The sequence below is a fragment of the Pan troglodytes genome, chromosome 1, assembly GCF_028858775.2.
Source record: "Pan troglodytes isolate AG18354 chromosome 1, NHGRI_mPanTro3-v2.0_pri, whole genome shotgun sequence".
NCBI lineage: Eukaryota > Metazoa > Chordata > Mammalia > Primates > Hominidae > Pan > Pan troglodytes.
In genome coordinates this window covers 44,533,896-44,547,010 of record NC_072398.2, presented here as the reverse complement: position 1 = coordinate 44,547,010, position 13,115 = coordinate 44,533,896, and the positions used below count along the sequence as shown (strand labels likewise).

At 40.9% G+C, this 13,115-nt stretch overlaps 1 protein-coding gene across 30 annotated transcripts in view; it reads left to right on the top strand.

Annotated features, from left to right (window-relative positions):
• Positions 1-12,320, top strand: part of MDM4 (MDM4 regulator of p53) — a 42,532-nt gene extending 30,212 nt beyond the window's left edge. For 27 of the 30 annotated variants that reach the window (XR_010149342.1, XR_010149322.1, XR_010149297.1 and 24 more), the window contains 2 exons: positions 970-1,050; positions 3,279-3,894. Coding sequence is in view for 16 of the 30 variants with exons in the window: in XM_063789214.1 (XP_063645284.1) it covers positions 970-1,050; positions 3,279-3,848 (651 nt within the window). In the remaining 14 variants the exon portion in view is untranslated. 30 annotated transcript variants of the gene reach the window in all.
• The last annotated feature ends 795 nt before the right edge of the window (positions 12,321-13,115 follow it).

Genomic DNA, 13,115 nt, shown 5'->3' with positions numbered 1-13,115 from the left:
AGGAAACTTCTATAGAGAGAGATGAGACTTAAAATACTTGGCCATTTGTGAGAAGGTTGCTGTACAGAGGTTCATAATTGTTTCATAATTGGTTTTATTCTTTTTATTGGACCACAAAACTAGGGCTTTAAATTTTTAAATTCTAAATTTTAAAATTTAGAACACTCCTTACTTTTGAAATGGACTTTTTTTGTTTGTTTCTGTTTCTATGGGCATGTTTTTATAGGACAGCCAGAGTATCACATAACTAGTTTCACTTTTGAAAGTGAAAAGTAAATTTTTAAGATACTTTGTTTCATTCTTCCTGTCTGCTTAGATAAAAAATTTCACGTTTAATAATTTGGAGCTTTTCTACTCTGAAATTATTTATTTATTTATTTTTAAATTGTTTTAGAGACAAGCTCTTATTCTGTCACCCAGGCTGGAGTGCAGTGGTGAGATCATAGCTTACTGCAAGCCGGAACTCTTGGGCTCAAGCGATTCTCTTGTCTCAGCCCCCAAGTAACTGGGACTACAGGTGTGCACCACCACACCTGGCTAATTTTTTTTATTTTTTGCAGAGACAGGGTCTTGCTCTGTTGCCTAGGCCAGTTTCAAACTCCTGGGCTCAAGCTATCCTCCTGCCTTGGCCTCCCAAAGTGCTGAAATTATAGGCACCTGGCTGTAAAATAGCCACCATGCCCAGCTATTTTCTTTAAAGTCATAAATATGGGCATCTTCTCTCTTCTGAATGCAGAATTTATTTGGTAACTCTTCTGGGTGCTTTTCTGTCGTTTGTGCTACTACTGAAATGCCAACTAGATGTACAGAATCATGTGTTTGGTCTTGCATTTAAGCTGTCTCCTTAAGTGCTAGAGATGGGAGAAGAATGTGAGTTTTAAATTGAAGCAGTTGTCTTTTTTGCTTTTAGTTATTTAGCCTCATCTAAAACAAGTAAACATTACTAATGAGATGTTTTTGCCTTCACAGGTGATTGAAGTGGGAAAAAATGATGACCTGGAGGACTCTAAGTCCTTAAGTGATGATACCGATGTAGAAGTTACCTCTGAGGTATGAATCTTTAGCAAAAGCTATTTTGCACCAGCCCCATCTTCAGATGATGTAATCCCAGCAGTTCATTTGTGTTGAAGAGTGCTGTTTACCCCTCATTTCTGTCTCCCTTGCCTAGTTGCTAAGTGATGTTGGTTTCTTTACATTTTTTAAGAGATTTTTATTGGAACTTAAGAAGGGAAGGGGATAATTTGATCTTATCCTCTCCCTACCTTGAAAAGGATGAGATAAATGCCTCTGTGTGCCTTTCTCCCTGCCATCAAATCTCTTTGGAGACACAAAGTTATTCAAAATAGTCTTGCACTGCTTTCCCTGACTCAACACCTCTCTGCAATCCCAAAGACAGACCCATAGGCTATCTAAAATTATTTGTTGAATATAAAAATAATATTGTCATTGTTTTCTTAAAAAGAAGCAAATGGAAAACAGCTTAATTTCCACACAGATTAGTATTAATGGAGGACTATTAAAGAAGACTTGATATTCCACTCTTAGGTTAATAGGGATGGATTTGTCACTAATTGACAACTCAAGTCTAGACCCAAATGTATACCTTGCTTTTTTCTTGCTATTTCCCCATGTTTCTTTTAGTCTTGCCGCAGGTAACACACTATGGGAAAAAGGTTGGTGGAGGAAGGATAAGAAGGGGATTTTACATTTTGCTGCTTGGAAAGAGAAACATTTTTAGGTTGTTTCTGGTGTTGATCCTTCCCCCATTCCCACCACACCACTGTTGAGCATTATGGTAGTTCATTGCCAATGATCTGTGTGTAGCTTAGTAATAAAGTAAAATATATTGGTCCAGTAAGTGTTCTTGACCGTAATACAAATAACAGAGATAAATGTTTCCATCTGTTTTTTTGAGATGGAGTTTCACTCTTGTTGCCAAGGTTGGAATGCAATGGCATAATCTCGACTCACTGCAACTTCCGCCTCCCAGGTTCGAGCGATTCTCCTGCCTCAGCCTCCCAAGTAGCTGAGATTACAGACATGTGCCACCATGCCCAGCTAATTTTGTGTTTTTAGTAGAGACGAGGATCTCCATGTTGGTCAGGCTGGTCTTGAACTTCTGACCTCAGGTGATCCGCCCGCCTCAGCCTCCCACAGTGCTGGGATTACAGGCGTGAGCCACCACTCCCGGCCATGTTTACATCTTAATCAGACTTCTGTGGCTACTTGGGTGCAGAAAACCTATTAAGCAAATGGACTGTATTTCATCATATCAAAGATGCCATTGAATTTAATAAGCCCTATTATTTTATGTCCTACTAAGAAAAAGTGATGCCAATTAAACTGTGGCACACCATCAGTCATGAATTCCAAATCTTTATGAAGTTCCTTTGATTATTTGTATAGCATTTTAAATGAGATTGGAAGATCTTAGACTGGCATGAGTGTTTTGAGGCCATCTGGAATCCCAGTTTAACACATAGTTGTGCCCTTGCCTCAGTCTGGACAATTGAGTTATGACTTCTAGACTTGAAGTGCTTGGCCTTTGACCTAAAAGTAATCAAGTTCAGCTTATGTCAAATCAAATCCTGTCAAAGCCAGTTAACCGCATTAAATATTCTTTCTTGTTCCCTGTAGCTATTTTTGAATTAAGCAAAGCATTTAAAATTCATTGAGATCTAGTGTCTCCTAATTTGAATATGGAGAAGTAGGGAAAAATTACTTGGCATTCAAGGACAATAACATTTATTTTTCAGAGGGCATGATTTAGGCATACAGTTATACCTATAATTCTGGGTGCAATGAGTGCATGAGTAAATTTAGTAGTTTTCAAATCTCATTTTAGCTTTCTTTTTTGCCAAACTTTATAACATTTGCTATTAGTGTAGAAAAGTATGACAGAGTATTCTCTTCATTCTTCAGCCTCTTGCCCGATAAAGGAGTAAGTTGTGCAAAGAAAAGTAACTCCAAAGAAGCCCATAAGGTACAGCAAACAACGTAAATTTCACCGAGATGAGGTAGAAAGCCACCTTTCTTAAAGCCACTTTCTTAAAGATAACTATATCAGATTTTGGCTTGAAAATAGCAGTTGTGGCACTATCAGTGTACACCTTCCAAAGACTTTCCTTCATGTGGCTGTAGAATTTGCTCAAATCCTAGGCTAGATCACTGGTGTGGAATAGCTTAGTGAGAGGATGTGAATGAATTTGACCTCCTTTCCTTTTTCTCAGCATCATATTAACCCCCTGAGTATTAATTGGCTTCACTTGTCTTTGTAGGATGAGTGGCAGTGTACTGAATGCAAGAAATTTAACTCTCCAAGCAAGAGGTACTGTTTTCGTTGTTGGGCCTTGAGGAAGGATTGGTATTCAGATTGTTCAAAGTTAACCCATTCTCTCTCCACGTCTGATATCACTGCCATACCTGAAAAGGAAAATGAAGGAAATGATGTCCCTGATTGTCGAAGAACCATTTCGGCTCCTGTCGTTAGACCTAAAGATGTGTATATAAAGAAAGAAAACTCCAAACTTTTTGATCCCTGCAACTCAGTGGAATTCTTGGATTTGGCTCACAGTTCTGAAAGCCAAGAGACCATCTCAAGCATGGGAGAACAGTTAGATAACCTTTCTGAACAGAGAACAGATACAGAAAACATGGAGGATTGCCAGAATCTCTTGAAGCCATGTAGCTTATGTGAGAAAAGACCGCGAGACGGGAACATTATTCATGGAAGGACAGGCCATCTTGTCACTTGTTTTCACTGTGCCAGAAGACTAAAGAAGGCTGGGGCTTCATGCCCTATTTGCAAGAAAGAGATTCAGCTGGTTATTAAGGTTTTTATAGCATAATGGTAGTACGAACATAAAAATGCATTTATTCAGTTCACTTACCACATTATTTGAAAATCAGTCCTTTATTTAATTTTATTTCCAACCTGTCAGAGAATGTTCTTAGGCATCAAAATCCAAGGTAGCTGTAAGAAAAATACTGGAGCTAACAATGAAGAACAGAAGTAATCTGATTAGTCAAATTATGAAGTGCCATGGATTACTTTATGCAGCAGTCAGGTACATAGTTAGGTGAACCCAAAAGAAAAACTCTTGAAAACAAGAGGTTTCTTCCATGCACATTTACAATATTGAGGTATAATTAACATGATAAAGTGTTTCCTTCTAACGAGTTGTAGAAATCTGAGTAACCACCCAAAAAAAGCAATAGAATGTTTCTGTCACCCCAAAACACTCCCTTCTGCCCCTCTTCAGACAGTCCTTCAGCTATTTCATGGCTCTCACCCTAGTTTTTTTTTTTTTTGCACTTTTTTTTTCCAGGGGTATAGGGGAGGTGTGGGGCGACAGGGTCTGTCTTGTTCTGTCTCCCAGGCTGAAGTGCAGTGCAGTGGTATGATCATGGCTCACTGCAGCCTTGGTCTCCTGGGCATAAGTGGTCTTCCCACTTCAGCCTCCTGAGTAGCTGAGACTATAGACTAGCATAACCACATTGGCTAATTTTTTGTGGAGATGAAGTCTCACTATGTTGCCCAGGCTGGTCTCGAACTCCTGGGCTCAAACAATCCTCCTGCCTCAGCCTTCCAAATTGCTGGGATTATAGTCATGAGGCACCTAGTCTGGCCCTTTTGCAAGACTTTAATCTGAAATCTAAATTTTTAAAATTTAAATACTTACAAAGGATATACTATCCAACATATTGCATATTATATATGTGCTTTAAAGATTTTTTTTTTTTTTTTGAGAGACAGGGTCTCACTTTGTCATCCAAGCTGGAGTGCAGTGGTGCAAACACAGCCCACCTCCTGGGCTCAAGTGATCCTCCAGCCTCAGCTTCCCTCACAGGCATTCACTATCACTCCCAGCTAATTAAAATAATTTGTAGACGGTGTCTCATTATGTTGCCCAGGCTGGTCTCGAACTCCTGGGTTTAAGTGATTCCCCCACCTCAGCCTCCCAAAGTGTTGGGCTTACAGCCGTGAGCCACTATGCTTGGCTCAAAGATATTTTTATGAAAGCCCTGGGACTATAGATTTAGCTGATTAAATTTATAGAAAAAGTCTTGTCATATAAACTGGCAAAGCCTGTTCTTAATTTAATTAGCCAAATCAGACTTAACTTCCGTCAGAACATGTCTTGGTTTTAATTCAGATAAACACACAAACACACTTCTCTGGCACAGCCTTCAGAAGCATCAGGTTTTTTTTGTTTGTTTTTGTTTGTTTGTTTGTTTTGAGACAGGGTCTTGCTCTGTCGCCCAGGCTGGAGTGCACTGGCACAATCACAGTTCACTGCAGCCTCGACCTCCCAGATCCAAGCAATCCTCCCACCTAAGCCTCCCAAGTAGCTGGGTCTATAGGCACGTGCCACCACCATGCCCAGCTGAATTTTGTATTTTTTGTACAGACAGCATTTTGCCATGTTGCCCAGGCTGGTCCCAAACTTCTAGCCTCAAGCAACCCTCCTGCCTCAGCCTCTCAAAGTGCTAGGATTGCAGTCCTGAGCTACTGCCCCCTACCCTCTTTGCGTCTTAGAAGTCATTTAGATTTTTTTTGATCCTTTTGTTTAGTGCCTCTGGAGCTGCTTACACCAAGGCAATACACCTTGATATACTGGATGGTTGAGAGGCAGCCTCTTTTTTTTTTTTTTTTTTTTTTGAGGATAGGGAGTATGGCTGTTGTGAAAAGGGAGGTAAAGAGAAATGGTAGATCTGAAGAGGGCTCATCAGAGCACATATTTTAGGACAACACATATGGAAATTGGACATCTTTAAGTTGGTTTCCATAGAGCTATGCATGTATCCTTACCCCCATGGGAAAATGTTGGTGTGTTCTCAAGGGTATGCATGTGTCATTTTGAAGACCAAGGCCCTGGAATTGTCAAACTTAAGGATCATAAAAATCATGAGGGTTGCTTGTTAAAAATGCCCAAACGTGCAGAGACTGATCTTTGAGATCTGGACCAGGAATTTGCATTTGAACAAGTGTTCCTGGAATCTCTATGCAAGTTTTATACAGAACATACTTTTGGAATCCTTGCCCTAGACAGGGGTGTCCAATCTTTTGGCTTCCCTGGTCCACAATGGAAGACGAATTGTCTTGGACCACACATAAAATACACTAACACTAACAATAGCTGATGAGCTAAAAAAAAAAAAAAAAAAAAAATCGTGGACCGGGCGTAGTGGCTCACACCTGTAATCCCAACACTTTGGGAGGCCGAGGCGGGCAGATCACCTGAGGTCGGGAGTTTGAGACCAGCCTGACCAACATGGAGAAACCCCATCTTTACTAAAAATACAAAAAATTAGCTGGGCATGGTGGTGCATGCCTGTAGTCCCAGCTACTTGGGAGGCTGAGGCAGGAGAATCGCTTGAACCTGAGAGGGGGAGATTGCGGTGAGCTGAGATTGCGCCATTGCACCCCAGCCTGGGCAACAATAGCGAAACTGTCTCGGAAAAAAGAAAAAAAAATCGCAAAAAGAAAAATCTCATAATGTTGTTGGTTTTGTTTTTTTTTTTGAGACAGAGTCTCACTCTGTTGCCCAGGCTGGAGTGCAATGGCATGATCTCTGCTCACCACAACCTCTGCCTCCCGGGTTCAGGTGATTCTCCTGCCTCAGCCTCCCAAGTAGCTGGGACTACAGGCACATACCACCATGCCTGGCTAATTTTTGTATTTTTAGTAGAGATGGGGGTTTCACTATGTTGGCCAGGCTGGTCTCGAACTCCTGACCTCATGATCCACACACCTCGGCCTCCCAAAGTCCTGGGATTACAGGCGTGAGCTACCGCACCCAGCCAAGTTGTAATTTTTAATAAAACTTAAGAAGTAAACATTTTACTTATGTTTATAGATATTTGATGCTAAATTTGACACATCATTGCCCATGAAAGAATCCTCTTAGGCTGCTCAGCTTCATTCCTCTTCCTGCTTGCCCACCGGGGTTTTTCACTGCTTCTGTTAGCACTAAGTACTTAGACGATCCTAAGATATGTGCTTGAGCCGAATTTCATCTTTACTTGTAGGAAACTTTAAACTATTTCTTTTCTTTTCTTTTCTTTTCTTTTTTTTATTTGAGATGGAGTTTTGCTCTTGTCGCCCAGGCTGGAGTGCAGTGGAGTGATCTCGGCTCACTGCAACCTCTGCCTCCCGGGTTCAAATGATTCTCCTGCCTCAGCCTCCCAAGTAGCTGGGATTACAGGTGTGCACCACCATGTCTGGCTAATTTTGTATTTTTAGTAGAGATGGTTTCACCATGTTGGTCAGGCTGGTCTCGAACTCCTGACCTCAGGTCATCCACCCACCTCGGCCTCGCAAAGTGCTGAGATTACAGGCATGAGCCACAGCGCCCAGCTTAAACTATTTTCTTGGTCTGTTTTTGATTTTCTTTTTTCCTTGCCACTGCGGTACAGATTTTTTTTACTCACTGCCACTAAACTAAAGCAAGGCATAGTTTATATGTGAAGTGTTCAGAGTTACTGCTATAAGGAAACTTCCAAATACTGACATTCACCTTTTAGCTGTAGTTATTGAGACCATGTGCTCTGGTTTTCTGGAGACTGCCAAATTGCTCCCATTTTTCTGCATCCCACCTGGTTTCTTTCTGCCTGTCCCCTTTCACTTTCAAACGTCTTCATTTGGATGTTAAATTATATGGTCACCTAGTTATAGGTAAGCCTTGTTCGAGTTGAAATCTTGATTGTGCGGAAGGATCTGTGTCATTGGAGCTTGTTGTTTCTGCTGCAACGTGCTGTAGACTATGAATAATGAAATCACACCACATTACCATCAGATTTCTTGTTTTAGTTGTCATTTAAATTAATATTTATGATTGTTATCTTGGGCAAAAAGTTCAGAGCAGAGATGACAAATCATTAGAACAACGATGAATTTCAGTATTACGGCTAAAAAGTTCTTCTGTCTGAATATTAACTCACTCTCCTTGCAGTGTACTTCACAGTAATTGGTATGCTTTTTTATTTAATGCTTAAATCAAACTTTATAAAAATCTTAGACCAGATCTTTAATATGGTATGCCATTTCCCCAGTCTACCAATGGAATAGTATGGGTTTCTAATCCTAGGCTTGTACAATGGATTGGAGTTGAGCCATGCCAGCCTCCACACTGCCACTAACTTCTGTAATGTAAGATTGAGTCACTGCCAAGCATTTGAAATATGCAGTTGTGTTTTAATTATAATTTATGTATAGTTAGATGTATGTAATGCATTGTGTGATATTATTTGGTTTGTAAGAATTTATTTTTAAGGGTCAAGGTCATTTGTAACATTTTGTGTATGTCAATTCAATGCAATGTTGGCTGCCTTTTGAAGTCTTTGATATATTGGTGAATATTCTTCTGATCTATAATACAAAGCTATGTAATGTTACCTCTTGACTCGCTTTTGAAAGGAAGACAATTGTTAACTAGATATTTGAGTTTTTTCCCCTCAGAATTATGTGAATTTCTGATATATGGCTTTAGATACTGTGAATCTGTTTTCCATTTAGTCAGTTATCTGCTTAAATTGTTCAGAACTATATCCTAACGAGCAGTTAGTTCTGATGGTTCTCCCAGTCATGAGTGTGCATGTGTGCAAGCATGTTTTGATCCTGATGCTACCTTTGTTAAAAATGGCCATAGATTAGGAACTAGCTATGTTTTTAGAATCAAAGATGAACCGGTAAGCTGTCTCATGTACCAAACGTGAAATTTACAGTGTTTACAAATGTCTGGAATTTTGCACTGCCATAGGGAATGTTAAGGTTACTTGGCTGGAATTTATCAGACTTGTGAGTAAACAAGTTGAAGTTTAGCAGATGAGGGGGAATATTGAGGCCCCTAAGGCTAAACAAAATAATCAGTATCTGAGATAGTGGCTAATGTGGCTCCCCAGGCCTAATTTGGGAAGAGTTTTTCCTGATTGCTTTGAGAAGTACTTTCTTTTGACAGAAATTTTCATTTTGCTTGCCATTGCTATATTCTCCCTTTATAGGAGCCATTGGATTTCTTTCCTTTTGTGGGAAATGTCCCATTAGCATTTTCAGATCTTTTGATGTGCACTAATGCCATTATTGGTAATGCCGTTATTGGTGAATACAGCATAGTTAAATAAACTGTTACAGTAAATCTACACTTGGATTTACTGCACCTCTACCAATAGCCTTTTGAATGACTGAAAGTGTTAACAGAGAAAGAGGCATGTCTGCAGAAAGAGATAGCTAATATTTTTTGGTACTTTATCTGAAATCCAAGATGCTGCTTCCCCTGCAGGTTGTTTTCCTTCTTACGATCCTCATTGAATCCCCTCTGGGAGCACAGGACAGTTAGTAGAACTCTCCATTTCTTTTTTTTTTTTTTTTTTAGACGGAGTCTCTCTCTGTCGCCCAGGCTGGAGTGCAGTGGCGCGATCTCGGCTCACTGCAACCTCCGCCTCCCGGGTTCACCCCATTCTCCTGCCTCAGCCTCCCTAGTAGCTGGGACTATAGGCGCCCGCCACCACGCCTGGCTAATTTTTGTATTTTTAGTGGAGACGGGGTTTCACCGTCTTAGCCAGGATGGTCTTGATCTCCTGACCTCATGATCTGCCCACCTCAGCCTCCCAAAGTACTGGGATTACAGGCGTGAGCCACCGCGCCCGGCCGGAACTCTCCATTTCTTAAGGTAAAGAGGGTCAAGGATACCTAAAAAGGGTCAAATAATGCTAGAAGAACAATTCCTCTTTCAGAGCAGTTGCTGTAATTTGGCAAATGCTTTATCGAAGATTGATATTAGGCTAGGGGCGGTGGCTTACGCCTGTAATCCCAGCACTTTGGGAGGCCGAGGTGGGTGGATTGCCTGAGCTCAGGAGTTCGAGACCAGTCTGACCAGTATGGTGAAACCTTGTCTCTACTAAAAATACAAAAATTAGCCGGTCGTGGTGGCGTGCACCTGTAGTCCCAGCTACTCGGCAGGTTGAGACGGGAGAATCGCTTGAACCTGGGAGGCGGAGGTTGCAGTGAGCCGAGACTGCACCACTGCGCTCCCACCTGGATGACAGAGACTCTGTCTCAAAAAAAAAGGACATTTATCATTATAACATCTTATTAGAGCCCCTAATTTCTTATCTGAAGGCACTGTTTTTTTTTAAACAGTTAAGTACTGATGTCAACAAACAAATATTTCTGATCAGATAGTCCCCTGTCAACAGTAGCAAATGTGGTTTCATAAAGTGGGAAGAAAACAGCATTTTAAAATAACTTTTTGGGAGACTGATTTGAGTAATAATAAAACTCTGGTCTCCCTTAAAAAAAAAAACCCTTCCACCTTTACTGTGTCATTTATATCCCCTTAGTTCCAAAGTTATCTTATTTCTGGGTATTGCTTTTATACCAAAGACCCTTATCAGCCCTTGTAACTACAGCATCTTTAGATAAGATTCCTCTTTCCAGTCAGTCCTGGGAAATGTTTCTGTTGCAGAGTTAGGCGGTAGATGGGAAGCTGTGATGGCAGAGCTACTATCTAATAAAGTAACAACTCGTAGTTGAGGCTTCCTTTCTGTGTGTGATGGGGGATAGGGAGTTAGCTCCCCTGTTGTCTCAGCACTAAGAAATTGAGGTCAGGCCAGGCGCGGTGGTTCACTCCTGTTATTCCAGCACTGGGGTGGCCAAAGTGGGCAGATTGCTTGCGCTCAGGAGCTCGAGACCAGCCTGGGCAACATGGTGAAACCCTGTCTCTACCAAAAATACAAAAAAAAAGCTGGGCATGGTGGGTGCATGCTTGTTGTCCCAGCTACTGAGGAGGCTGAGGTGGGAGGATCGCTTGAGCCTGGGAGGTGGAGGTTGCAGTGAGCTGAGATGGCACCACTGCAATCCAAGGTGGGTGACAGAGACCCTGTCTCAAAGAAATTGAAGTCAGGCTTCCTTCTTACAGAATTATTTTTTTCTCTGTAGTTTGCCTCATTTTTTCACTTTCTTTTCAATGAGAATCGAAGTGTTTCTTTTGGGTTTTTTTTTTTCCCCCTTTTAAAATCAACAGGAAATGTTTCAAAGGATGGATGAAATGCTTCTTGGCTTCCTCAGCACTTGGCAAGGTAGACCTCATAGCAACCTTTGAATATGACTTTCTTTAGTCTCTAGCTATGCACTATTAAGTGCCTCTTGGGTAGAGGTAGAGTTAAGTATTGAGTGCCAGTCTTGACGTCCGTATGCCTCAGATTTTCTCATATATAAAAAGCAGTATACATACCTACCCTTTTCTACCTCATCGTTTGTTGTAGGGATTAAATCCGGGAGAGCAATTCTGAAGCCTATAAATTTCCTTGAAGAGATCTAAGAACCTATTATGCTCTTGGTGTACCAAGCTCTGGGGTATATATTCAGAATACCTCACGTTCTGGAAGCTGAGCACTAGCTCCCCTTTATTGCCTGCCTGGCAGAGCCTGTTTGATTACTGCAAGCCCTTTTACCCATGCTTCTAGTTTAGGTATTCTTTCTTTGATATGAGGCTCTTGACCAGAAAAGAGTTCTTTCTCTAGGTGTTCTGAGATAAGTTTGTAAATTTGGATAGTACATTCTATCCTGATAAAACCACCTTGCTGTGGTCTTGATGTACAAAAAAAAATTTTTTTTTGAGACAGAGTCTTACTCTGTCGCCCAGGCTGGAATGCAGTGGCGCAATCTTGGTTCACTGCAACCCCCGCCTCCTGGGTTCAAGCGATCCTCCTGCCTCAACCTCTCAAGTAGCTGGGACTACAGGCGTGCACCACCACACCTGGCTAATTTTTGTATTTTTAGTAGAGACAGGGTTTCACCATGTTGGCCAGGCTGGTCTTGAACTCCTGACCTCAGGCGATCTGCCCGCCTTGGCCTCCCAAAGTACTGGGATTACAGGCGTGAGCAACTGCTCCTGGCCCAAAACGTCTCTTTCTACGTACACTTGAGTAGGTGGCATAAAATGCACTGTCAATATATAGAAAACATGAAATTTTCCAAATATTTCCGATCAGAGAATCACAAGAGCAGCAAATGTGGTTTCATCAAGTGGGAAGAAAGCAGCAATTTAAAATAACTTTTTGGGAGACTGAATTGAGTAATAATAAAACTTCAGTCTTTCGCTAATAATAATAATAATAATAATAATAATAACAACTTATTGAATGTGGCCAGCTCACTAGATGAGGAAAGAGGAAGGCATTTTCTGCATTCTTGCCTAGTTTTCCTTATAAGCACCACTAAGTTAATAGCTCTGTCTTTTTGGTGTTTGCACTATGTAATGCTTTTAATACTTTTTAATTGTGCTTTTTTTGTGTATTAAATGTTTTTCCTTTTGCCATTGTGTGTTGTCATTATTTTTGAAATAGGTAATTTTGTGTGTATACAGTTAAATCTCATTGCTATTAGATCTTTTGGTCTGATAGACCAAAGATACAACAGAAAATTACTTCTGTTACTTCTTTGGGGAAGTTAATCGACTTAAAATCAGCAGCATTGGATATTTTCCCCCAGTTACTTTTTAGAGCAATTGCTATATTTTATTTTCAGGGTCCCAATCCTGAAGAAATCCATTAAATTTTACAGAGTATTTTCTAACATTGAGCTCGTTGTGGTTTTGAATTGGGGCTAGTACGAGAGGTACTGAGGGTTTGTCACACCATATGCATTAATCAGTTGGCATGCCTAGCATCTGCTAGGGTCTCTAATGGCGGTTCTTAAACTTTGGGGATTATAGTCCTCCTTGAAAAGCTAATGAACCTCATGAAACCTCTTCTTATAAGTAGCACAATATTAAACATCAATTTCAGGGCTTCATTGAAGCCACTGATCCATGACCCTCAGGTTCTGTTCTTTGGCAGGATGCCAAAGAAGAGTGAATGGCCCAACAAAGAGCCTGGTAGCACATACGCTTTTCAAAAGGTCATTCACTTACAGCTAAAGCCATTAAGGTGAGTGAAACATCCGGCTAGTTGTCCTGAGCTTGGGTAGGGGCAGGATTACCATATAGTTGGTGCAGATTGCTGTGAACTGTATAATTCTTGGGGCACTGTTCATAGGCTGCCATATAAATGATATCTTTTAGAGATGTGTAATATATATCTGAGGAGGCCTTGGGGATGGGGTGGGGTGATAA